The sequence below is a fragment of the Mustela lutreola genome, chromosome 1 (assembly GCF_030435805.1).
Source record: "Mustela lutreola isolate mMusLut2 chromosome 1, mMusLut2.pri, whole genome shotgun sequence".
NCBI classification, from domain to species: domain Eukaryota; kingdom Metazoa; phylum Chordata; class Mammalia; order Carnivora; family Mustelidae; genus Mustela; species Mustela lutreola.
Genome location: NC_081290.1, coordinates 6997473 through 7024010, shown reverse-complemented (window position 1 = coordinate 7024010; position 26538 = coordinate 6997473). Strand labels below are relative to the sequence as shown.

Genomic DNA, 26538 nt, shown 5'->3' with positions numbered 1-26538 from the left:
TATCCCTTCAGCGCTTTGTCCATTACCACCACCCAAACACTTTTTTCTTAACCTTATTCCTTGTTTCTTATAATGAGCTGACATCTTTTCTCTCTCTCTACTCTCCAGTTTGTCCTTACTTCTCCACACCAGTTTGTCCTTATTACTGCGGCCTAGTTAATTCTCAAAAAGTGAGTTTGTATGGGGGTGCCTGGCTGGCCCCGTTGATGGAGGCTATGACTCTTGATCTCAGGGTCGTGGGTTTGAGACTCATGTTTGGTGTAGAGATTAGTTTAAAGTGAAATCTTTTTTTAAAAGTACGAGGATATTAACTTTTGTAGCTTTTCTGAAGTAGTTACAAGAGTCCTCATTTTTTTTTTTTTTAATTTGACAGAAATCACAAGTAGGCAGAGAGGCAGGCAGAGAGAGAGAGAAGAGAAAGCAGGCTCCCCACTGAGCAGAGAGCCTGATGTGAGGCTCGATCCCAGGACCCTGGGATCATGACCTGGGCCGAAGGCAGAGGCTTTAACCCACTGAGCCACCCAAGTGCCCCCTGATTTTTTTTTTTTTTTTTGGTAGCTTCTGATTGTAGCTTTCCCAAAGTAAAACTCCCAACTCCCTGAGAACAAGGGACTACCCTGACTGAGCAGTTAAGCATATGCTTATCAGGGTCCTTAGTGGGCTGTGGTTTAAGTAAAACCTATTCATCAAAACTGCATTTCAATCTCCTATTTACAAAAAGAAAAAAAAAATCTTGCTGTCCATGTCGTTTGCAGTAGTAACTCAGCTTCACATTTTTCTGCATAGGAGGCAGTATCTAGGCTGTTAGAGTGTGGGCTTCGGAGTCAGACATCTACTGCTTGGGTAGAAGGAATCTGGACTGTGCCACCAAACTGGCAATGTATTTTGGGGTGCATTGCTCTGTTTCTGAGTCTTAGTTTCTTCTGTAAAATGAGTTTATTAGCTTAAATGTTACATCAGCTGCTACAACAGAGGCCTGAAAATGGGTCTAACCAAAATGAAAGTTTACATCTTTCTCCAGCTAAAGTCCTAATTAGAAGGCAATCCCTAGGATAGGGTAGTTTTGCCCCTCACTGTGGTCCTGGGATCCACCTGCTGCTTTTCATCTTGTTCTGCCATTCCCTGGGATGCTGTCCTTGTTCACGTTTTTAAAGTTGCCTTATTACCACCAGGTTCAAGTTCCAGGTTGAGGGAAAAAGAAAGAGGACTGAAGAACAAATAACTTCCTTTAAAAAAAGATTATTTATTTATTTGAGATAGAACGAGAGAGCACGAGTACGATCCGGGGGTGGGGGGTTGCTCTTTGCAAGCAGGGAGCCCAACGCAGGACTTGATCCCAGGATGCTGGGATCAGGATCTGAGCTGAAGGCAGATCCTTAACCAGTTGAGCCACCCAGGTGCCCCACATAGCGTCCTTTTTAAACACAAGGACATGACCTGGAAGGTACTAACAACTCGTCGGCCAGAGTTTACTCACTGTGTATGCCTAGATGCAAGGAAGACTTGAAAAATAGTCTAGGGGGTGCCGGGGTGGCTCAGTGGGTTAAAGCCTCTGCCTTCAGCTCAGGTCATGATCCCAGGGTCCTGGGATCCAGCCCCGTATCCAGCTCTCTGCTCAGCAGGGAGCCTGCTTCCTCCTCTCTCTCTGCTTGCCTCTCTGCCTACTTGTGATCGCTGTCTGTCAAATAAATAAATAAAATCTTTTAAAATCTTTAAAAAAAAAGAAAAGTAGTCTAGGTATGTGTGCCCAGCTAAACACTGGGGGTTCTAACAACTGAAAGGAGAAAATGGAAAGTGAGGGACAATTATACTGCATTAAGTTGGTTTTTCAAGTAAGGAATAAATAGCACTAACAGTCTTTAAGATCTGTAATTTCTGAATGTAAGTTAAGCATTCTTTTTTTATTTTAAAGATTTTATTTATTTATTTGACAGAGATCACAAGTAGGCAGAAAGGCAGAGAGAGAGAGAGGAGGAAGCAGGCTCCCCGCTGAGCAGAGAGCCTGATGTGGGGCTCGATCCCAGGACCCTGGGATCACGACCTGAGCCAAAGGCAGATGCTCTAACCCACTGAGCCACCCAGGCACCCCAAGTTCAGCATTCTTGTACTACAAAATTTTTGGTTGGTAACTGTCAACTAAAACATATAGACAGTGTTCAGCCTAAAACATGGCAAATCTTTGTAAGGTTTGGGACATATATAATATGTTTTCCTTTCATTAGGTTTCAGTTGTCTGTAAAGAGTAGTAATGTAGCACTTCATTATAGAGAGATTACTTATTAGAAACTTCAGCCATCTGAAATATTAGCAGGAGGTAGTAGGCTTTCCTATAGCAAAAATAGAAGTTACAAGGTCCATGTACTCAATCTTGATTTCAAGCCTGAGTTGTTTGTTAAAGAAAAATTATATTAGTATCTAGCTTAACTATCAAATTCTCACTCGGTAGCAAATTAAAATCTGCAAAATTTGAATGATTTGTTAAAAACTTATAAAAAGTCATAAGAAGCTTAGAAATAATAGAGTTTGTTAGTATTTATTGATCATTATTAGGTACTGAGTACTAGGCATAACCTTTTATATTCATTACTTCATTTAACATCTAAGAGATCCCCATATGTGATTTTCAAGAGGACTTAGGTTTAAATGCTAAGAAAGCTTATAATTATGTTCTTTGTTTAAAAAGACAAGGAAGCGGGGCTCCTGGGTGGCTCAGTGGGTTAAGGTTCTGCCTTCAGCTCAGGCATTGAGCTCTCTGCTCAGCAGGGAGACTGCTCCCCCCCCCCCGCCTGCCTCTCTGCCTGATTGTGATCTCTCTCTCTCTCTTTCTATCAAATAAATAAAGTCTTAAAAAAAAAAAAAAAGACAGGGAGGCCTGTAATTAATTTTAGATTACTATTAGAAATAACTAAAATGAGGGGCACCTGGTGGCTCAGTGGGTTAAGCCTCTGCCTTTGGTCATGATCTCAGGGTTTTGGGATTGAGCCTCGCATCAGGCTCCCTGCTCAGCAGGGAGCCTGCTTCCCCCCCTCTCTCTGCCTGTCTCTTTGCCTACTTGTGATCTCTGTCTGTCAAATGAATGAATGAATGAATGAATGAATGAAATCTTAAAAGAAAAAAAGAACTAAATGAAAAGACCATTTCCGTGCCTGACCGAAGGTATCTGAGATAGTTCAATCTTACGGCTCTAGATAAATAAGCTGTACCTATATTCACCTTGATTCTCATTGGCTTGTGGTATGATTGACTGCTTTGAGTTTATCTTAAGTTGCAACAGAGAAAGTTCTGATTAAAATCCCCAGTTTGGTGTGCCTGGGTGTCTCAGACGTTAAGCTGCAGACTTTGGCTCAGGTCATAATCCCGGGTCCTGGGATTGAGGCCCACATCGGGCTCCCTGCTCAGCAGGAAGCCTGCTTCTCCCTCTCCCACTTCCCCTGCTTGTGTTCTCTTTTTTTTTTTTCTCTCTCTCTCTCTCTGCCAAATAAATAAATAAATAAATGTCAAAAAATAAAATAAAATTCCCAGTTTGGAAGAATATGTACTTGGCATTAAAATCCTGGTTTAATAGATGAAAAGCATGTTTATGTTCTTAAAAATTGTCTTGATAGGTATTTACCAAAACTCAAGAGTGGATTTTACTTCTGTAAGTAGAAATAGTACACTTCAAAATAGTGATTAATTTTAATATATTTTTAAAAGATTTTATTTATTTATTTAAAGAGAGACAGCATGAGAAGGGGAGAAAGGGAGAGGGAGAAGCAGGCTCCCCGCTGAGCAGAGAGCCCCCTGGAGGGCTCCATCCCAGGACCCTGAGATCGTGACCTGAGCTAAAGGCAGATACTTAAACGACTGAACCACTCAAGCACCCCATTTTTAATATTTTTAAGTTACATTTTGCAACTACCTAAAAATTATGATTTGCTCATTAATCAGAGCTTATTGAAACAGGTACTTTGAACTCATTAGAGAAGAAATATTTTTAGCTAGCAATCTAGTCTTACATATTTTTTCCCCCACGTTATTTTAGATCAGTCATCATTCCCAGAAATGGCAAATTATTGTAAAAGGGGAAATTTTCATATTTTAGAATGCCTCCTTTGGTTTATTATTTTAATAGAACAAGTATATATATTTGTATGTAATATGAAAATAAATTTTTTGGTTCATAGATGTATAAAATTTAAAAATTAAACCAATTTTATTATTGTAAATATGAAATGCTATTTTTTACATTAAAATAAGTGCAGTTATAAAGCAGTATTTTCTTTTTTTTTTTTTTTTTAAGATTTTATTTATTTATTTGACAGAGAGAAATTACAAGTACATTGAGAGGCAGGCAGAGAGAGAGAGAAGGAAGCAGGCTCCTCGCTGAGCAGAGAGCCCGACGCGGGACTCGATCCCAGGACCCTGAGATCATGACCTGAGCCGAAGGCAGCGGCTTAACCCACTGAGCCACCCAGGCGCCCCTAAAGCAGTATTTTCTGTGCCTGAAATTCCTTCCCCATATTGTCTGATGAACTACTTATCCTTTAATTCTTGACTCAAGCATGGTATCCTTAATATACCATTCTTTTTTGTTGTTAAGATTTTACTTATTTGTCAGAGGAGAGGAGCACAAACGCGGAGCAGCTGGCAGATCAGGCAGAGGGAGAAGCAGACTCCCCACTGATCAAGGAGCCCGATGTGGGACTCCATCCCAGGACCCTGGGATCATGACCTGAGCCGAAGATAGATGCTTACTCGACTGAGCCACCCGGGAGTCCCTTTAATATGCCATTCTTAAGCAGTATCTGTCAGTCTGTTTGGGCTGCTATAACAAAAATGGTACAGTCTGGGTGGCTGAAGCAACAAACATTTATTTCTCACAGTTCTGGACTCTGGGATGTCCCAATATCAAGGCATTGTGTCTGCTGAAGGCCTGTGTTCTGGTTCATCCCTGGCCATCTTCTCCTTGTGTCCTCACTTGGCAAAAGAAGAGAGGGAACTTTCTGGGGTCTTCTTTATAAGGGCACTAATCCCATTCATGAGGGCTCTACCCTTGTTACCTAATCACCTTCCAAAGCCCCATCTCCTAATACCATCACATGAGGGGTTAGGATTTCTAAATTTGCATTTTGGGGGGACATTACCATTCAGTACCAGTTTCACTGTCAGGTAGAGTTGACTACATTTTCTTTTGTGTCTCACTTTATTCAGCACGTACTTACATATCTTTAACTCCTTATCAGACTTTATGTGTCTCTCTTCCTGTGCAAACTTGTGGCCAGACCATGTCTTCTTTTGGCTACAACAGATACATGTTTGCTGTGCATTCTAGTTTAAAAAATTTGTACCTCATAATCAATAGAGAACCACTTGGTATTTTTTATTATGGTAGTTTATTTTTATCAATCAAGAGTTGATTTCATAGTATTTTGATTAGAGTGAAAATAGTAGCTTTAAAAGATGAGTTTAGTCAGTCATGAAAATATCCTAGAAATTCCAGTAAAACATAAACCATTTCATTTTACTCCATTCTTGTTCTTTTATGTTTATAGAGGTAATAAATACCTGTTTTTCAAAATTCAAACATGAAAAATAATGTTTAAAAATGAGCATTTTCTGCAATTTACCAAAAGACAATATGCTACAGTCTTAATTGTTTCTATATATATTCACATTGGTTTTTTTTTTTCTTAAGATTTTTTTATTTATTTGACTGATCACAAGTAAGCAGAGAGGCAGGCAGAGAGAGAGAAGAGGAGGAGGCAGGCTCCCTGCTGAGCAGAGAGCCCGATGTGAGGCTCAATCCCAGGACCCTGGGATCATGACCTGAGCCCAAGGCAGAGGCTTTAACCACTGAATCACCCAGGCACCCCCACATTGTTTATTAATGGTATCATTTTAAACCACAATGAACTAATGCTAAACATACTGCTTAAAGTTTTCTTTTTTTTTCACTGAATTATCTTGGACATTTTTTCATACAAGTAAAAATGATCTGCTTCATTCATTTGATCAACCTCATAGTCTGTGTGTACTATATGTTAATTAACTGGTTCTCTGATTGGTGGATGAACTTTTGTATTCTCCCCACACACACTTTTTTTTTTTCCCCCAATAAATAGCAGAAATTTATTGCTCACAGTTCTGGAGACTTGAAGTCAGAGATCAGGATGCCAGGTCTCAGACTTCTTACTATATTATGTGATGAAAGCTGGATTTCGTTTTTAGCTATTAAAAGTACCGCTACAAAGAACATCCTAGTATAAAACATTGCGTAATTGTGGGGGTGTTTTTAAATGATAAATTCCTAGAAGTAGGAATGTCTGGCTAAAAAAAGAGTATGAACATCTTAAGTTGTAGTAGTTTTTGTCGTATTGCCACTTTTTTAGGATACTTCTCCTATGATAGAATATAAGCAAGTTAATCTATATCTTTACCTATCATGAATAATTATTCTACATTTTTTAAAAGATTTTTTTGTTCTCTCTCTCTCTTTTTTTTTTTAAAGATTTTATTTATTTATTTGACAGACAGAGATGACAAATAGGCAGAGAGGCAGGCTGAGAGTCCAACGTGGGGCTCCATCCCAGGACCCTGAGATCATGACCTGAGCCAAAGGCAGAGGCTCAACCTACTGAGCCACCCAGGCACCCAAGATTTTATTTTTTTATTTAGAGAGAGAGAGAGTGCTAGTGGGAGGCAGGCAGAGGAAGAGAGAAAATCTCAAGCAGACTCCACAATGAGTGCAGGGCTGACTCAAGGCTCCACAGGGCTCGACCTCACAACCTGAGATCACAACCTTAATGGAAATCAAGACTTGGGCACTCAACCAACTGAGTCACCCAGGTGACCCAGTCGTTCTGTTTAAAAAATCATTTTATTGGGGCGCCTGGCTAACTCAGTCTCTAGAGCGTGTGACTCTCCCTCTCAGGGTTGTGAGTTCAAGTTCCACACTGGATGTAGAGATTGCTTCAAAATCAAATCTTAAAAAAGAAATAAAAATCATTTTTTAAAGTGTATAGGAAAAAATGCATTTCAAATTTGTATGTAAACCTCACAACCTGTACACACCTATGTAACCAGCAACCAGATCAAGGACCAGAACAAGAACCAGAACATTACCAGGACCCAAAGTCAGCTTCGTGCTCCTAGTCAGTCTCTGCCCATCTCCATGAGTAACCACTATTTTGACTTCTAATAGCACAGATTAGCTTTGCCTTTTTTTTTTTATTTTATAGAAATGAAATCATACAGTATTTATATTTGGTACTATAGTTTAATTTTAATCGTAGTGAGTCATAAGTAAAAATAACCTCATTGCTATTTTAACTTGTGTTTATCTTAACTAAGATTATCTTTGTGTATATTTCAAGGCTTTTTAAAAAAATCAACAAGGCTCAAATATTAGCATATTTAGAGCACAGAAAGGACTGAGAATAAAAGCAAAAGCAGGGGCGCCTGGGTGGCTCAGTGGGTTAAGCCGCTGCCTTCGGCTCAGGTCATGATCTCAGGGTCCTGGGATCGAGTCCCGCATCGGGCTCTCTGCTCAGCAGGGAGCCTGCTTCCCTCTCTCTCTCTGCCTGCCTCTCTGCCTACTTGTGATCTCTGTCTGTCAAATAGATAAATAAAATCTTTAAAAAAAAAAAAAAAAAAAAAAAAAAAAAGCAAAAGCAAACCCCCAAACTCCAGGATTACCATCGTCTTGGGCCAGTATTTCTAAAGCTAAGTTTCTCCATCAGCATCTAGTAGATTTCAAGTGTCCAGATTCAACAAATATTGAAGAGTTTCTCGACATGGAAAATCCTATTTTGACACAGATCGTTGTATACACGAACAGAGACGAGACTGAGGCTGTGGCTGAAGTTCAAGCTCTGCGTGGTCCTGGGACTCATTGTTCCATGAGAGACGAAAATCCCACATCTAGAACCAGTGCTTGCGGTTTGGGGCTAGGAAAAAACAGAAAATGCCTATATACGATTTCCTATCCATACTCTCAGTTATAAACTACCTAGAAAAAACTAATGAAAGCTGTATAAGACCCAAGCAAAGGAAATTACAGTCACACTTAGGAAAACTATTTTTGGCCTAAGATACTCCTTAAATGGAGAGGAACATGCTTCATGTTTTCAAGGGATAATTATGCAGTTTTTCTAATGGTAAAAAAAAAAAAAAAAAAAAAAGTTTTTGGTAGAAAAAAAATCAACCAGTTGTTTAATAAAGAGAAAGTTGTGTTGTTTACACTTAGGAAAGTCAGTGTAATTATTATGAAAGTAAATGCAGTTTAAGGTAGGAATAATTTCTAAATGTGAGCAGTTAGATGAATAAAATCAAAAAGCAAGGCTAGGCTTGGTTATCATACTATATCTGCTGTATGAAGAAATGCAAATCAGCATAGTAAAGACTTAGAAATCCTGCAGTGCAGAAACCTATTTAATTTTATATGACCTTGTGTTTCCTGCTGCTTCTATGATCATTAGAAATCTATTAATATCTTCTGGGACACTAGAAGTCTGCAGAACATAATTTGGCACACACTATGTGTATTTAAACACCACTAATTCAGATACATAGGGTGCAGAAGTGTGAGTAATAGGCCAAAGTATTATTTTTAGACTCTTAGTAAGAAACTGTCCTTAAAGAGTGAATAATAACTTAAAATAGTAACTGTTGAGCTTTAAAGGATCTGAGTATCATGATTTTAAAAACTATTCTTTATCAGATGTTTTCAAATATTTTATCCAGGGCTCCTGTGTCACTCAGTCAGTTAAGCGTCTTCCTTTGGCTGAGGCCATGATCCCAGAGTCCTTGGATTGAGTCCCCACATCTGGCTCCCTGCTGGGCAGGGAATCTGCTTCTCCCTTTGCCCCCCCCCCCGCCAGAACCCCTGCGTGCTTTTGCTCTCTTGCTTTCCCTCTCTCTCAAATAAATAAATAAAATCTTTAAAAGACAAACAAACAAATATATTCATCCAGTCTGTGGCTTATCTTTTCACTCTTTTTTGTTTTTAATCTTAAGACATGCAGTTAATTCTTAAGTCTGTTACAAATTTTATTTTTTAATTTATATTTTTTTGAGCAAGTTGAGGGGGTGGCCCCAGGGTGTGGAGGGGGGAGGGCAGAGAGAGATAATTTTTTTTTTTTTTTTAAGATTTTATTTATTCAGAGGTACCTGGGTGGCTCAGTTGGTTAAACATCTGCCTTTGGCTCGGTACATGATCCTAGGCTTGGTTCATGATCCTAGGGTCCTGGGATGGAGCCCTGCATCAGGCTTCTTTCTCTCCCTCTATGTGCCTCTCTCCCTGTTTGTGTTCATGCGCTCTTTCTCTCTCAAATAAATAAATAAAATCTTTAAAAAAGAAAGATTTTATTTATTAAAATTTTTATTTATTTATTTGAGAGAGAGCACAAGCAGGGAGAGCAGCAGGCAGAGAGAGAAGCATGCTCTGTGCTGAGCAAGGAGCCCCACTCAGGACTCAGTCCTCAATCCCAAGAACAGAAAACAGATCCGAAAACAGATGCTTAACCAACTGAGCCACCCAGGCATCCTGAGAGAGAATCTTAAACGGGCTCCACGGTTAGCATGGAGTCAGATGCAGGGGTCCATCTCATGACCTGAGATCATGACCTGAGATGATATCAAGAGTTGGAGGCTTGGGCGCCTGAGTGGCTCAGTGGGTTAAGCCTCTGCCTTTGGCTTAGGTCATGATCTCAGAGTCCTGAGATGGAGCCCTGCATTGGGCTCTCTGCTTGGCAGGGAACCTTCTTCCCCCTCTCTCTGCCTGCCTCTGTGCCTACTTGTGATCTCTCTCTCTGTCAAATAAACAAATAAAATCTTTAAAAAAAAGAAAGAAGAAGAGTAGGAGGCTTAATCAACTGAGCCACCTAGGCACCCCTCCATATTTTTTCTAATGCAATTTTACGTATACTGTTTGGTACTTTTGCTTCAGTGGGTTCATAATTTACATCTAGTTGTTTTATAACTTGCTCTTCTTTTTTTCCCAACTCTTTATTATATAGTATTTTCATATCAGTACAGTTAATTGTTTTGAGTAGTTGCATAGTGTTCTACCAAAGAATGTATGACAGTTTACTTAGTTTTTCTTCTTTTGAGGAACAGTTGTTTCTAGTTTTTTTTCTATTATAAATAATGCCCAAAGGTTTATTTTAAAATTCAGCTTGAACTTTAATTCCTGCAAATTTGTTAAAAGCTTTTCTAATAGAAACATTTAATCTTTATAAATCTTGAGGGACACTTAAAATTTTTGACATATCAGTTTGGCTTTTCTTGTTCAAATACTTAGTGGAAATATTAGGGTGAAGTTTTAATGTAAACAAGTATTTAAAAAAGATTTTTTCAGGGGCGCCTGATGGTTCAGTCATTAAGTGTCTGCCTTCAGTTCAGGTCATGATCTCAGGGTCCTAGGTTCGAGCCCCACATGGGGTTCCCTGCTCAGCGAGAAGCCTGCTTCTCCCTCTCCCACTCCCCTTGCTTGTGTTCCCTCTTGCTGTCTTTCTGTCAAATAAATAAAATCTTTTTTAAAAATTTCTTTTTAAATAACTTCACATCTTCTACCATAACCTTGCTCCCCTCTTGGCTCAAATAGTTGTAAACAGCATGTTTAGAACACTCTTATTCTACTAATGATTTCTCTTAATTCCTCAATTTATGTGACTGACTTTTCTTCCACCACTTCTCATTGTCAAGAGTGTGAAAAATCTTGTTTCTCAGTAATAAGCTTATAAAACCACCTGAATAGTTATTTAGACCATTTCCATGACATCCCATTTATTGATTTTTTTTCCCCCAAAATTAGATGGTATAAGTTTAGGGGAGAACTTCATGTTTCTGTTTTGTTTTTTGGATTCTGTTAATGCTGTTTCATTTTCCCATGACAGATTCAAAAGCTTTGTGACAGAGTGGCTTCATCTACTTTACTAGATGATCGAAGAAATGCTGTGCGTGCTCTCAAATCATTATCTAAGGTCAGTAATGCTGTATCACTTACTAAGTTTACTAAGTTGGACATTAGTTACTTTATTTATTTATTTATTTTTAAATTTTTTATTTTTTATAAACATATATTTTTATCCCCAGGGGTACAGGTCTGTGAATCGCCAGGTTTACACACTTCACAGCACTCACCAAAGCACATACCCTCCCCAATGTCCATAACCCCACCCCCTTCTCCCAAACCCCCTCCCCCCAGCAACCCTCAGTTTGTTTTGTGAGATTAAGAGTCACTTATGGTTTGTCTCCCTCCCAATCCCATCTTGTTTCATTGAGTCTTCTCGTACCCACTTAAGCCCCCATGTTGCATCACCACTTCCTCATATCAGGGAGATCATATGATAGTTGTCTTTCTCTGCTTGACTTATTTCGCTAAGCATGATATGCTCTAGTTCCATCCATGTTGTCGCAAATGGCAAGATTTCATTTCTTTTGATGGCTGCATAGTATTCCATTGTGTATATATACCACATCTTCTTTATCCATTCATCTGTTGATGGACATCTAGATTCTTTCCATAGTTTGGCTGTTGTGGACATTGCTGCTATAAACATTCGGGTGCACATGCCCCTTTGGATCACTACGTTTGTATCTTTAGGGTAAATACCCAGTAGTGCAATTACTGGGTCATAGGGCAGTTCTATTTTCAACATTTTGAGGAACCTCCATGCTGTTTTCCAGAATGGTTGCACCAGCTTGCATTCCCACCAACAGTGTAGGAGGGTTCCCCTTTCTCCGCATCCTCGCCAGCATCTGTCATTTCCTGACTTGTTGATTTTAGCCATTCTGACTGGTGTGAGGTGATATCTCATTGTGGTTTTGATTTGTATTTCCCTGATGCCAAGTGATATGGAGCACTTTTTCATGTGTCTGTTGGCCATCTGGATGTCTTCTTTGCAGAAATGTCTGTTCATGTCCTCTGCCCATTTCTTGATTGGATTATTTGTTCTTTGGGTGTTAAGTTTGCTAAGTTCTTTATAGATTTTGGACACTAGTCCTTTATCTGATATGTCGTTTGCAAATATCTTCTCCCATTCTGTCAGTTGTCTTTTGATTTTGTTAACGGTTTCCTTTGCTCTGCAAAAGCTTTTGATCTTGATGAAATCCCAATAGTTCATTTTTGTCCTTGGTTCCCTTGACATTAGTTACTTTAATATCATTTTTTTTTATGTAGAAATACCGCTTGGAAGTGGGTATACAAGCTATGGAACATCTTATCCATGTATTACAAACAGATCGGTAAGTTTCTTTTTAATGATTTTTCTCCCTAATTTTTTTTGCAATTTTAATTAATTTGTTTTAGAGTCACTATTCTAGAAATGATTAACTTTAAAAATTAAGATTATTAAACTTAATAATCTTATTTCAATAAATATTGGACACAAGGTGCAAACCACTGTTCTAGTAAGCATTAAGAGAGGTATAATCTCAGGGTTTGAAATCTTTCCATTATATAAAAATGAAATGAAGTGACTTCTCATTAAAAGGTGAAGATTTGGGGTTTGACTTGGGCAGTTGGATGTTTTGATATTCACTTAGATATAATATGCTATTCTATAGTATAATATATATATTATTGTATATCAGTTTCCAGACTTGCTTTTTTGGAGAAATAAACTGGACTAAGTGTTAGAGCTGAGCATGTTCTAAAAAAAAGGTCACTCAGCCTATTTTTTTCTCTTTCAGTTTCCCTTTTAAGAGATTTTATCTGCATCTTATTTTTTTTTTAAGATGTATTTATTTTACAGAGAGAGTGAGTGCTCATGGGGGAGGGAAGGGCAGAGGGAGGAGAGTGATTCTTTTTTTTTTTTTAAGATTTTATTTATTTGACAGAGAGATCATAAGTAGGCAGAGAGGCAGGCAGAGAGAGAGGGAGAAACAGACTCCTGCTGAGCAGAGAGCCCGATGTGGGGCTTGATCCCAGGATCCCGAGATCACCACCTGAGTGAAAACCAAGAGTCAGGCACTTCACTGACTGTGCCACCCAAAGGCCCTGCACCTTTGGTTTTAATGAACAACAGTGCGTCGATAGCTTTCAAAAATCTTACCGCTAAGTGAATATGTATTATAACCTTTAACTGCATAGTGAACACTTCTACCATATCAAGATCTCTCGCTGATATCTCCAATTCAGAATGTTCAAGAGTTAATTTGTATCTTGTTTTCCCGCTCCCAGCTGCCTCCTCCATCATCTCCTTCAACTGCCTTTTGACCCAAGTCTAACCTAGTTGATAGTGCCTTTCCATTTCAGCAAGAAACTATAGGATTCTTGTTGAACTTGGCCCTCTCCTTAACCCATTATGCTTATCTAGACCAAAACCCTGCTGGAATTCATGAAGTTCTCCCAATTTCCTTGGTTTATTTTTAGTTCTGGCTTAGTATTAGTCATTGAAATGATTTTCAGAGCTGCTATATTAGTTATCTTTATTGTTATTATTATTATTATTATTACTTTTTGCTGTATAACAAGTTACCTCAGAACTTAGTGGCTCACAATGATCAGTATTTATTATCTCACACTTTCTGTGGATCAGAAATTCAGCAGTGACTTAGCTAGGTGGTTCTGGCTCAGGGTCTCTCTCCAAGTTGCAGTCAAGATTTTAGCCAGGACTGCAGTCATCTGAAGGCTCAGTTGAAAAGATCTGATTCCAAGATGGCTCGATTACTTTGCTAATGGCAGGAGGCTTCATTACCTCACCATGTTGCTCTCTCTGTAAGGCTGCTTGAGCATCCTTATGTTGCGGTAACTGGCTTCTCCTAGAGACAAGGAGAAAGCCACAAGGCCTTTTAGGGCTTAGTCTCACAAGTCACACACCATCAAGCCTATCACATCCTGTTTGTTAGAAGCAAGCTTATAAATACAGCATATACCTAAGAGGAGGAGAATTTGGTTCCATCCCTTGAAGGGATCTGTATCAAAGAGTTTTTGAACATAGCTTAAAACCACGACTATCTCCAAACTGTCTTCTTTGCCTCTGATCTTTTTGTCCCTCCAGTCTATGCACTGTAAGTCTGATGTATAAACCTTTTTTTATTTAATGAATATCAGCAGCTCAGTGCAATGTGAAGTCCAAGTTTTTGTGTTTGTATAAAGATTTTATTCATTTATTTGAAAGAGAGAATGCAGCAGGGGGAGGGGGAGAGGGAGAAGCAGACTCCCCGCTGAGCAGGGAGCCCGACTCGACTCGGGGCTTGATCCCAAGATCCTGGGATTGAACCCTGAGGTCATGATGTGAGCCCAAGACAGATGCCCAAACAACTCAGCCACCCAGGCACTCTTGAAGTCCCAAGTTCTTAAACAAAGCTATGCATGTAAGCTTTTTAAAGGTCTTGGTATTGCCTGTCCAACCTTAGAGCCTGTGTTTCAGTTATATTTCAGCAATGCCCAATTGCTTGTTTGCACCAGTTAGGACCTTTCCTCTTCTCAGACAGTACACCCCACATTGGCTACCTCTTCAAAGCCAGCTCATTCTAATGCATTTGAATAAATGTGTTAAAATTATGTTTAATGACATCTGCCTACCACAGGCAGAATAATAGCCCCCCAAGGATGTTCAATATCCTTATTACCACAACCTATGAATGCTACCCTGGAGGGTAAAAGGGACTTTGCAGATGCGATTAAGGACTTTGAGATGGAGAGATCATCCTGCGTTATCCCGGTGGGTCCAGTGTAATCCCAAGGTTTCTTAAAAGTGGAACAGGAATGCACAACAGGAGGTCAGAATGAGATGATATGGAACATCTGGACCTGTCGTTGCTGGCTTCGAAGATGGAGGAAGGGGGTCTCTAGAGACCTGCAGAAGGCACAGAAGCAGATTTTCCCCTAGAGCCTGTAGACAGGAAGGTGGTCCTGCTGAAACCTTGATTTTGGTGCAGGAGACCCATTTCGGATTCTGACATCTAGAACTTTAAGATAATATATTTGTATTGTTTAAGCCACTGAGTTTGTGGTAATTTGTTATAGCATCAGTTGAAAACGATTACGGTAAACTAAAGTTAGTTTTGTGCTTTAAATAATAGTCCAGGTTAGAGAAAATGGATCCTAGATCAAAAAAACTTTAGTGTGATGATTATACATACATATAATCTATAATTTTTCTTTTTTACTCCATGTATACCTTTTTCTCACTGAGTCTTTCAAAGTTACTAATGAAATCACTAACATCTCAGTATGGAAAATAGAATGCTACCTGTTATATAAAGTGACCGTTATTGTCATTTTAAGTGCATAGCTGAAAATGGATGTGTAGATCTTAGGTATTCTCTCTCTCTCTCTTTTTTTAAGAGTTTACTTATTTATTTGAGAGAGGGAGAAGCAGGTTCTCCATTGAGCCGAGAGCCCGATGAGGGACTTGATCCCAGGACCCCAGGATCATGACCTGAGCCAAAGGTAGACGCTTAACCAACTGAGCCACCCAGGCGCCCCAATAGACAGATTTTGAAAGCATTGATGGATGATGATGGCATTTAGAGTGGAAAACAAGAGTAAGATACAGGACACAAAGATTCAGTGAATATGGAGAAGTGATTAGGAGTGGTAAATGAAATAAGATGATAGGCAAAGTGGATCACAACCAGATGTAAATCTCAAGGGAGGGCACCTGGGTGGCTCAGTTGGTTAAGCGACTGCCTTTAGCTCAGGTCAACTCCCGCATTAGGCTCCCAGCTTCACGGGGAGTCTGCTTCTCCCTCTGACCATCTCCCCTCTCATGCTCGCTCTCTCTCTCTCTCTCAAAAATAAAGAAGTAAAATCTTAAAAAAAAAAAAACTCTCAAGTAAAGTAGGCTTTAAAAATTTTTATTTATAAAAATATCATTTTGTTTTTTAGAAATTTTGAAGAGCATCTTTTTTTAAGATTTTTATTTGTTCACTTGAGAGAGACACAGCAAGAGAGAGAACACAAGCTGGGGAAGTGGGAGAGGGAGAAGCAGGCTTCCTGTCAGACGGGAAGTGCAGGGCTTGATCCCAGGACCCTGGGATCATGACCTGAGCCAAAGGTGGATGCTTAGCGATTGAGTCACCCAGGCACCCCTGAGGAGCATCTTTTAAGAGAGTATTAAGGAACTGGGAATAGAGAGAAATTTCCTCAAAATAATAAAGAGAATCTATGAAAATCCCAGAACATCAGATGCAATGGTGAAAAACTGAGCGCTTTCCACGTAAGATCAGGAACAAGATCATGATGTTCCCTTTAACCACCTCTGTCCAACACTGAAATGGAAGCTCTAGCTAAAGCAGTTGGGCAAGGAAAGGAAATCAAAGGTATACTGAAGTAAAATTACACATATTCATAGACGCTATGATCTTGTATATAGAAAATCCTTAGGAATCCACCAAAAAGCTATCAGAATGAATAAATACAGCAAAGTTGAAGGATATAAGCTCAATATTTAAAAATTATATTTCTAGGGTACCTGGGTGACTCATTTGGTAAAGCAACTACCTTCGGCTCAGGTCATGATCCCTGAGTCCTGTGATTGAGTCCCACATCAGGCTTCCAGCTCCTTGGGGAGTCTGCTTCTCCCTCTGACTTTATCCCCTCTCATGCTCTCTCTCACTCTCTCTCTCTCTCTCAAATAAATAAATAAGATTTATTAAAAAATTAAATTAAAAATTTTTTAAAATTATATTTCTGTATACTAGCAATGAACAATCAGTAAACAATTAAGAAAACAATTCCATTTAAGTAACATAAAAAAGATTAAAATACTTCGGAATAAATTTTATGAAAAAAGCGTAAGAAGTGTACACTGGAAACCACAACACATTATTGAAAGAAATTACCTGAGATTCAAATAAATGAAAATACGTTCTGTGTCCTTCATGGACAGAAAGAAGGAATATATTTTTAAGATGGTAGTGCACCCCAACTTGATTTACAGATTCACAAAATCACTATAGAAATCCTAGTTGGCCCTACTGTAGAAATTAACAAGCTGATCATAAAATTTGTATGGGAATGCACAGGATCCACAGTAGATCCCAACTACCTTAAAAAAGAACAAAGTTGAAGGGCTCATATTCCTGATTTTTTTTTTTTAAGATTTTATTTATTTGTCAGAGAGAGAGAGCGAGTGAGCACAGGCAGACAGAGAGGCAGGCAGAGGCAGAGGGAGAAGCAGGCTCCCTGCGGAGCAAGGAGCCCGATGTGGGACTCGATCCCAGGACGCTGGGATCATGACCCAAGCCAAAGTCAGCTGCTTAACCAACTGAGCTACCCAGGCGTCCCAATATTTCCTGATTTTAATACTTGCCACAAAATGATAGTAAACAAGACTTTGTGGCAGTGGCATTAAGGATAGACATATAGATCAACAAAATAAAAAAGCTAGAGATAAAACCCAACATTAATTTAAACTGATTTTTGTCAAGATGTTAAAGACCACAATGGAGAAAGAACAATTTCTTCAACAAATGGTGCGGGGACAACTAAATATTCACTTCACACCATACACAAAAATTAGCTCAAAAGGGATCAAAGACCTAAATGTAAGAGCTAAAGCTAAAACCCTTAGAAGAACTGCAGGCGTAAATTGTCAAAACCTTGGCTTAGGCAGTGGTTACCTACAGATGACGCTAAAAGCATAAGCAAGAACAGACAAAACAGATAAACTGGACTTTGTTAAAATTAAAAACTTTTATGCTTCAAAGGACCCTATCAAGAAAGTAAAAAGACAACCCAAAGGATGGGAGAAAGTATATGCAAATCATATGTCTGATAAGGGACTTACATCAAGAATACATACACGATTCAACAATAAAAAGATAAGTAACCCAAATAGAGACAGGCAGTTGGGGCGCCTGCGTGTCTGAGTGTCTGCCTTTGACTCAGGTCATGATCCTGGGGTCCTGGCTTTAGGCCCTGAGTCAGGCTCCCAGCTTGCAGGGAACCGGCCACTCCCTCTCCTTCCCGTTCATGCTCTCTCCAGCTGTCTCTCTCTCTCTCTAGCTGTCTCTCTCTCTCTCTCTAGCTGTCTCGCTCCCGCTCTCACTCTCAAATAAATAAATAAAGGAAATCTTGGGGGGAAAAAATAGGCAAAGGGTTTGAATACAAATTTCTCCCAAAAAGGTATACAAATGGTTGATAAACACATTCAAAGATGCTCAAAATAGTCATTAAGGAAACACTAATCAAAACCAAAACGAGACACCAGCTTGAACTCACTAGGATGGCTGTTCGGGGGGAACAGAGAAGGATGATAACAAATGTTGCTGAGGAGAAACTGGACCTTCAAGCACGGCTGGTGGGAACAGAAAATGGTGCAGCTTCTGTGGAAGTGTGGTAGTTCCTCAGAAAGTCAAACATGGGGTTGCCGCATGGCCCGACACAAAAGCTAGTACGTGAAAATTCATAGCAGTGTTGTTCGTAAGAGCCACAATAGCCATTGGAATCTGCTAGGATTCTCTCTGCCTCTCCCTCTGCCCCTTCCTACCCTCCAGCTGCTCATGCCCCCCTCTCTCTCTCTAAGGAATAAAATAAAATAAAATGGTGGTGACCATAGCTCCTCTCTTGTTGGATTGTTCTGAGGCTTCAATGGTTTGATGTATGTGCAGTGATTAGAACAAGCTGGGCTTGTGCTGGGCGTAGAGCCTCTTAAAATTCTCTCTCTTGTCTGTTTCCATCCATCCCTCCCCCTCCCTCTTAAAAAAAAACCAAAACCCCAAAATCTATAGTCCCTGCCAGTGGATTAGTGTTTGCCAGGCACCGGGGGGAGGAGGGTAGGGATGACGGCTAAAGGACACAGGATTTCTTAGGGTGTGATGAGATGTTCTAAGTTTTGGGGCACCTGGCTGGCTCAGTCAGTGGAGCGTGCAGCTCTTGATCTCAGGGTTATGAGTTCAAGCCCCATACTGGGCGTAGAGATTTCTTACAAATAAAAGTTTTAGGGATGCCTCAGTGGCTGAGTGAGTTAAGCGTCTGCCTTCAGCTCACGTTGTGATCCCGGGGTCCTGGGATCAGGGCCCGCAGGTCCCGCATTGGGCGGCCTGCTCAGCGGGGAGCCTGCTTCTTCCTCTGCCTGCTGCTCTTCCTGCTTATGCTCGCTCTTTCTTTCTCTCTGACAAATAAATCAGTAAAATCTTAAAAAAAAAAAAAAAAAAAGCTTTAAAAAAGGCAAAAAGAAAATGTTCTGGTTTCAGATAGTGGTGATCGTTGCACAGCTCTGTGGATATACTAAACCTATGGAGGTGAACACTTTAAAAGGGTGAACTTTATGGCATACAAATTATCTCAATTATTAAAATTACTATCAGGTGTCATGGTTTGGAAACAGTGAGAAATTAGACAACTTTCAGGCTCTGAGTGTAGGACTTAGGAAAATGAGCAGTCTCTCTTCAATATGACGGTAAAAGAAGCAGACCCACCGACAGATGGAGGATTTCAAGCCTTGTCAGGAAAGGGAACAGAGTTTTCTGAGATGTGGCCAAGGACGAAGGGGATTCAGTGGACGCATTCCGAGAGGGTTAGCTGCAAAGGCCCGAAGAAGCGTAAAACGGTAATGACAAGGGGCGCCTGGCTGGCTCAGTCCATAGAGCATACGTCTCTTGGTCTCCAGGGCTGTGAGTTCGAGCCCAAGGTTGGGCATGGAGTTTACTTAAAACAGCAACAGCAAAGCGAACAAACAAAAAAAAGCATGAATGAAGAGGAGCTGTGGAAGGAGACGGCTGCAGAACACAGACCTTTCCTCGCATTCCATGAGGTTAAATCACTTCGAACACTTGGAAAACAGCAATTAGAGGCAAACGGAAGGGGAATTTAATTTAGCACAAGAAAAGGAATGAAATGCAAGAAGACTCGTAGATGCTTAGCTTTGTTGTCTAAGAGGCACAATAAAACACCAAAGCAGCCCCTACGTGGTGCAGTTAGGATTTCACACATTCACTGGCCCCTGGTGCACCCTACTGCCAAGCATGGTGGTAAATGTGTGGCAAATATTTTTAAAAATCTGTTTCTTAACCTTTATCTCAGGAATATCTAGGGATGCCTGGATGGCTCAGTGGGTTAAGCGTCTGCCTTCACTTCAGGTCATGATCTCAGGGTCCTGGGATCAAGCCCTGCATCGGGCTCCCTGCTTGGCCGAAAGCCTGTTTCTTCCTCTGCCCCTCTCCTCACTTGTGCTCTCTCTCTCGCTCCCTCTCTCTCTCTCTCAAACAAATAAAATCTTAAAAAAAAAACAAAAAAACGCCAAAACAAAATTTGTCTATCAACAGCTATAGTCTCATACTCCCTGATTTTATAAATAGTATTATCTTTACCATAAGTTTTTTGTTCTGTTTGTGTTTTTAGACAATAAAGTCTAGAGCAGGAAAACAAATTCTAGTAGTCCCATCAGGGATAACACGGTTAAAGATTCCTATGACAAAACATGTATATAGGGCACCTGGGTGGCTCAGTGGGTTAAGCTTCAGCCTTTGGCTCAGGTCATGATCTCAGGGTCTTGAGATGGAGTCCCACATCGGGCTCTCTGATGAGCAGGGAGCCCCCCCCCCGCCCCCATCTGCCTCTCTGCCTACTTGTGATTTCTCTCTCTCTGTGTCAAATAAATAAAATCTAAAAAACAAAAATAAAAACATGTATATAAACATAAACATATACCAATAAAATAACCTGGGTTATACTAACTTTGCTGGTTTTAAAGTTGAATTTACTTTACCAATTTATTTATAAATTGTTTTAAAATATATAGTCACACACAGGAATATATATGTATTTTTTGCTAAATGGGGTCATTCTATGTATTACTTTTTTTTTTTTAAGATTTTATTTATTTATTTATTTGACAGAGAGAGAGAGAGAGATCACAAGTAGGCAGAGAGGTAGGCAGAGATAGAGGAGGAAGCAGGCTCCCCGCTGAGTAGAGATCCCGATGTGGGGCTCGATCCCAGGACCCTGGGATCACAATCTGAGCCAAAGGCAGAGGCTTTAACCCACTGAGCCACTCAGGCGCGCCTTTTTTTTTTTTTTTTTTTTTTAAGATTTTATTTACTTATTTGACAGAGATCACAAGTAGGCAGAGAGGCAGATGGCTCTGTATATTAATTAATTAGTTAATTAATTAATTAATATTTATTTATATAAATTAAATATTTAATTTATTAATTAATATACAGGCGCCCCTGTATATTAATTTTTTTATTTAATTTTTCTGCTGACATTATATCAAGGGTGTTTTAATTACTGTGTCATTAAACTTTCTTTAAAAATACTGTTTTTCGGGGGTGCCTGGGTTGGCTCAGTGGGTTAAAGCCTCTGCCTTTGGCTCAGGTCATGATCCCAGGATCCTGGGATCAAGCCCCGCATCGGGCTCTCTGCTCAGCCAGGAGCCTGCTTCCCTTCCTCTCTCTGCCTACCTCTCTGCCTACTTGTGATCTCTGTCAAATAAATAAATAAAATATTTTTTAAAAATACTGTTTTTCATTGCTACTGTACTTTTAAAATATTACACATTTAGGTTGCTTCTAATTTTCCACTATTATAAATAACCTTTATATGTTCTTTAAGCTTGCCCTCTGTTATTTTCTTAGCATAGATTTTAGATTAACGTTTTAACAACTGTCTAAAAGTGATTGTAACCATCTACACTCTAGCAACATGTAAGTGTAATAATTTCTTTTTTCCAGTTCGGATTCTGAAATAATAGGTTATTCTTTGGACACACTGTACAATATAATATCTAATGATGAAGAAGAAGAAGTAGGTAAGTTTCTTTATTATGTTTTCTTTTTTTTTTCTTCTATGGTGTTTCTGTACATAAAATAGCATATGCTGTATATCCTGGAGTTGTGCCAGTTTTGCTGGTTTTAAAATTGAATTTATTTTATAAATTTATTTATAAGGGTATTTTTCTTTTTTAAGTAGTAAGGAAAGACATAAGCTTAGTTCCAGAAAAATGTATTTAAAATGATTGCTTTGTATGTTATTTGGAGGTAGAATTAGAGTGTTCTTTTTAATAAATTCCACTGCTTGATTTTTTTCTTTCTTTCTTTCTTTCTTTCTCTCTCTCTCTCTCTTTCTCTCTTTGAGTTGGATACTTAACAGAGCACCTAGGCGGCTCAGTTAATCATCCAACTCTTGATCTCAGCTCAGGTCTTGATCTCAGGGTCATGAGTTCAAGCCCCACATGAGGCTCCACGCTGGGCGTCAAGCCTACTTTAAAAAAAAACAACACTTAATTAAATGAACCACCGGGGCACTCCTTTTTTATAAAACCACCCAGGTACTCCTTTTTTAGATTTTATTTATAAGAATGAGAGAGTGGCAGAGGGAGCATGAGCAGGCAGAGGGAGTAGGAGAAGCAGACTCCCACTGAGCAGGGAGCCCTAAAGTGGGGCTCAATCCCAGGATCCTGGGATCATGACCTGAACTAGAGGCAGAAGCTTAACTGAGTGAGCCACCCAGGTGCCTCTATAAAATATTTTGTTCTCTTTTTGTATTTGATTTTAGTTAGGTAGTATGAATATTAGTAATTTCATATTAAATGAATCATTTTTACCTATTAAAAAACTTTTATTTATATGTTATTATCTGGTGAACAATATGAAATTAGAAGGGGTTTTTCTTAATAAATGAACTTTTAACGTAGGACTTTTGTTAACTTATAAAGAGCAACAACTTATTAAATTTTAGGAAGTTTTTTTACATTAATCTGATGTGAAATGATACAAGTAAGTTCAAAATTTACACACTTTGGTGTGAATTTTCCTTTTTTTGTTTCACATTACTTGCATATATAAAATAAGGTGGTCTGTCACCTTTATTGTCAGTATGTGAAGTACTTAACTAGAAATCTATATACATTTCTTTCTATATATTATAAAAACATACTCATTGAGTAACATTTGACAGTGCCGTTGAAGAATGCATTCTTCACACCAGATTGCCTGTTGAAGGACATGGTGGGTGTTTCATTATTCTAGACAGCCAGAAAAGGTGGGCGTATTTGTGCATTTTAGAAGTTTAATTTAGATTATAAGATCTTTCAAAATTCTAAGTAGACAAATTATAAGGAAATATAGATAATTATAAGTTTGTGTATACTTTATTATGATAAAAATAGAGTGGAAATATATATAGGTCCTAACTTCACAGAATACCAGTAATAGGAACATTTGAAACTGGATCATGTCGAATGGTCACAATTTCTTGGACTTAAATACCGTTTTTCTTAAATTTTTCTTTCTCTGTGATAGCTAACAACTTAACTCTATTTCTCAGAGGTCAGAAAAAATAATTTTTTTTTAAGATTTTATTTATTTATGTGAGAGATAGAGCAAGCACAAGTGGGGAGAAGGGTCACAGAGAGAGGGAGAAGCAGACTTCCTGCTGAGCAGGGCGCCTGACATGGGGCTCGATCCCCAGGACCCCGCCATCATGACCCAAGCGGAGGGCAGACGCTAAACTGACTGAGTCACCCATGCACCCTGAAAAAAATCTTTAGTAAACATGATTTGGTACCCATAGGATAAGATGCTGTCACTCACTGAACAACACTTAAATACAATGCACACAAGAGTGCACTCTGAAGAAAAAGACATTTATTTTCTAGTTATTTCTCAGATGAGAAAACCAGGTGCAACACACTTGTTAGAACACATTACAATAAAAGATATTTCTTTCTTTTTTTTTGTTTAATATTAGAAATATAGCTCTTTTTCTTTTGTGGTTTTTTTTTTTTTAAAGATTTTATTTATTTATCAGAGAGAAAGAGGGGGAGAGAGAGAGCACAGGCAGACAGAATAGCAGGCAGAGGGAGAAGCAGGCCCCCTGCCGAGCAAGGAGCCCGATGCGGGACTCGATCCCAGGACACCGGGATCATGACCCGAGCTGAAGGCAGCTGTTTAACCAACTGAGCCACCCAGGCGTCCCTTTCTTTTGTGTTTTAAAGACTCTTTAGCAGCAATATTTTTATTTATGTGCTTTTTCTTCATTATAATTTTATAATATAGTTAGAGTCCAATTTTTTGTTTGTCTCTATGTGTTTGGGCTCTTTATTTTTAATTCAGCATCCAAAAAAAGATTCTTTGGATAAAATAAGATAAACAGTTCTTGGGGAAACAATAGTAGGATCACTTTTTCCAGGGAAGATTAAAATAGGAACTTACAACTTTGTTCTGAAAATTTATTTATTCTGAAGGAACAATTAAAACAAAATCTAGATATTGAGAAATATGCCCTTCATTTCTATTATTAATACTTTTTCTCTATTGCTTCATCAAAAGGTAATTCTTAGCTGATATTATGAAATCTATTTTAGAGTTTTTTACTTTGGGGATATTTACAATCCATTAATTTAATGATAAATCTCTCTCATAATCCTGAATATATAGTATATGCTTGCTGTACCTCTTTTAAGCTATCTCAGATTTTGAATAAAATGAATGAGCCTTTTCTTCTAAGAGATTTTATGGCTTATTTGACATTTTTAAGTTCTTATTTATTTTATTGTGAATACTACTACATAGAAACTATTTTCTTCATCACCTACTTTTTATTTATTTATTTTTGTCTACCTTTTCAGATGATGTTGAAGGTAAAAGATTGCATTTATGCATGATGCTTTTAGGCATAATTTCTGGTAATATAAAAGGACACTGTCAAGTGATGTTTCTTCTGGCTGGTAAAAAATGTAGAGATTTGTTTCACTGTATAAGAATTCCCTAATTAAAGGGAAATATTTGATCATTTATATTGCTATTTATTTTTTCCATGGTTACTAAGTCTGTATATTGTCCAGATCACAGAAAATACTTTAGTACATTATTTAACAATGTTCAAGCTTTTTCTCTAGCAGGACAGTCTATACAAATTACTTTTTGTGTCCTTCTTGGAGAAAACTTTTGAGGCGGTTTATATAAAATATTTGAATATGTATACATCCGTATGTATACGTATACATTTTACATGTATTCAGCAAGAATTGGAAGATAATCCAGTTTAGAGAATATTACATGTTGATATTGTCCCTTTAAAATAATGCAAGCACGATAATGTCTGGTTAATGACATTTCTTGTATTAATTCATAGAACTCACCAATATATTGTCTTAACTTTTTCTGGTGGTCTGTTTCAAGTTCCATTTATTTTTAACATTAATATTTCTTTTCCCAATAATTAAAGTAACCAACTTTATTTTGTTTTGCCATTTTTCCTGTGATCCCCTTAACTTTTTAAAAATGAGGAGGGGAATAGTCTTATCTAAAGTAGGTTTTAAATGATGCATAACAAAATTAACTGTACTTAACGAGAAGCTAACTCACTCACTAAAATGGATAGCCTTACCTTTGTGATATTTGAACCCCTTGTTTGAAAGCAGAAAATACCAAAGCCTGATGCTTTTACTCTTGTGATAATAAACTGGTTTCCTTGCTGGGTGATAGAGATTAGTCATCATTGTTTCTATTATTATTTCATCATGTATGTATAAAGCTTTAAAATTTACAGTGCTTTCATGTCCACTGTCTTATTTGAGCCTCATAGCATCTTGTGAGGTAGGTGGTATTTTTCTCTTTTGTAGATATGAGAAAAAATAATTAATTAATTAACTAATTAATGGTGAGAAAATAGAAGCCCAGAAACATGTAACTTACATAATATCATCTAGTAAGTAGGATAACAGCATTTTTAAAAAATTTAAAAAAAAAAAAAAGATTTATTTATTTATTTATTTATTTATTTGGAGAGATTATTTATTTATTTATTTGAGAGAGAGACAGTGAGAGAGATCATGAGCGAGGAGAAGGTCAGAGAGAGAAGCAGATTCCCCGTGGAGCTGAGAGCCTGATGTGGGACTCGATCCCGGGACTCCAGGATCATGACCTGAGCCGAAGGCAGTCATCCAACCAACTGAGCCACCCAGGCGTCCCTATTTATTTATTTTAGAGAGAGAGAACATGAGCAGTAGGGGCAGACGGAGGGAGACTCCCAAGCATACTCTGTGCTGAGTGCAGAGTCTGACGTGGGGCTCGATCTCACAACCCTGAGATCACAGCCTAAGCTGAAACCAAGAGTTGGATGCTCAACCGATGGTGCCACCCAGGTGCCCCAATAGTATTTTTTAATATACTTTTTTCTAAGTATCCCATAGATTTTGTTTGTTTGTTTGTTTGGTTTGGTTTGGTTTGGTTTTTTGGGTTTCAAGTTGTTATTTAAATTCTGGTTTGTTAAATTTCTGATTTAATAAATTGTAGTTGTTTTCTGACCAGATTATCTTTCATTAGTCTTCTAATTTACATTAACTAGTTTATAGGGGATTTAGAGAAACATTAAAAAATACAGATGTCTTTGTTTAATTGAGCACAGTGCAAAATATTCACAGTGATATTCCGTCACTGTGAGTTAGGACAACTTTTACTAGAATATCTTTTTCTTTTTTTTTTTTTTTTTTTTAAGATTTATTTATTTATTTGACAGAGAGAAATCACAAGTAGGCAGAGAGGCAGGCAGAGAGAGAGAGAGGAGGAAGCAGGCTCCCTGCTGAGCAGAGAGCCCGATGCGGGACTCGATCCCAGGACCCTGAGATCATGACCTGAGCCGAAGGCAGCGGCTCA

At 38.6% G+C, this 26538-nt stretch overlaps 1 protein-coding gene across 2 annotated transcripts in view; it reads left to right on the top strand.

The window, feature by feature from the left end:
- USO1 (USO1 vesicle transport factor) overlaps window positions 1-26538 on the top strand; it is a 93720-nt gene that overhangs the window by 15636 nt on the left and 51546 nt on the right. For both annotated transcript variants that reach the window (XM_059159049.1, XM_059159048.1), the window contains exons 2-4: window positions 10878-10964; window positions 12164-12228; window positions 21613-21689. In XM_059159049.1, the coding sequence (XP_059015032.1) occupies window positions 10878-10964; window positions 12164-12228; window positions 21613-21689 (229 nt within the window). The remainder of the gene's footprint in view (window positions 1-10877; window positions 10965-12163; window positions 12229-21612; window positions 21690-26538) is intronic.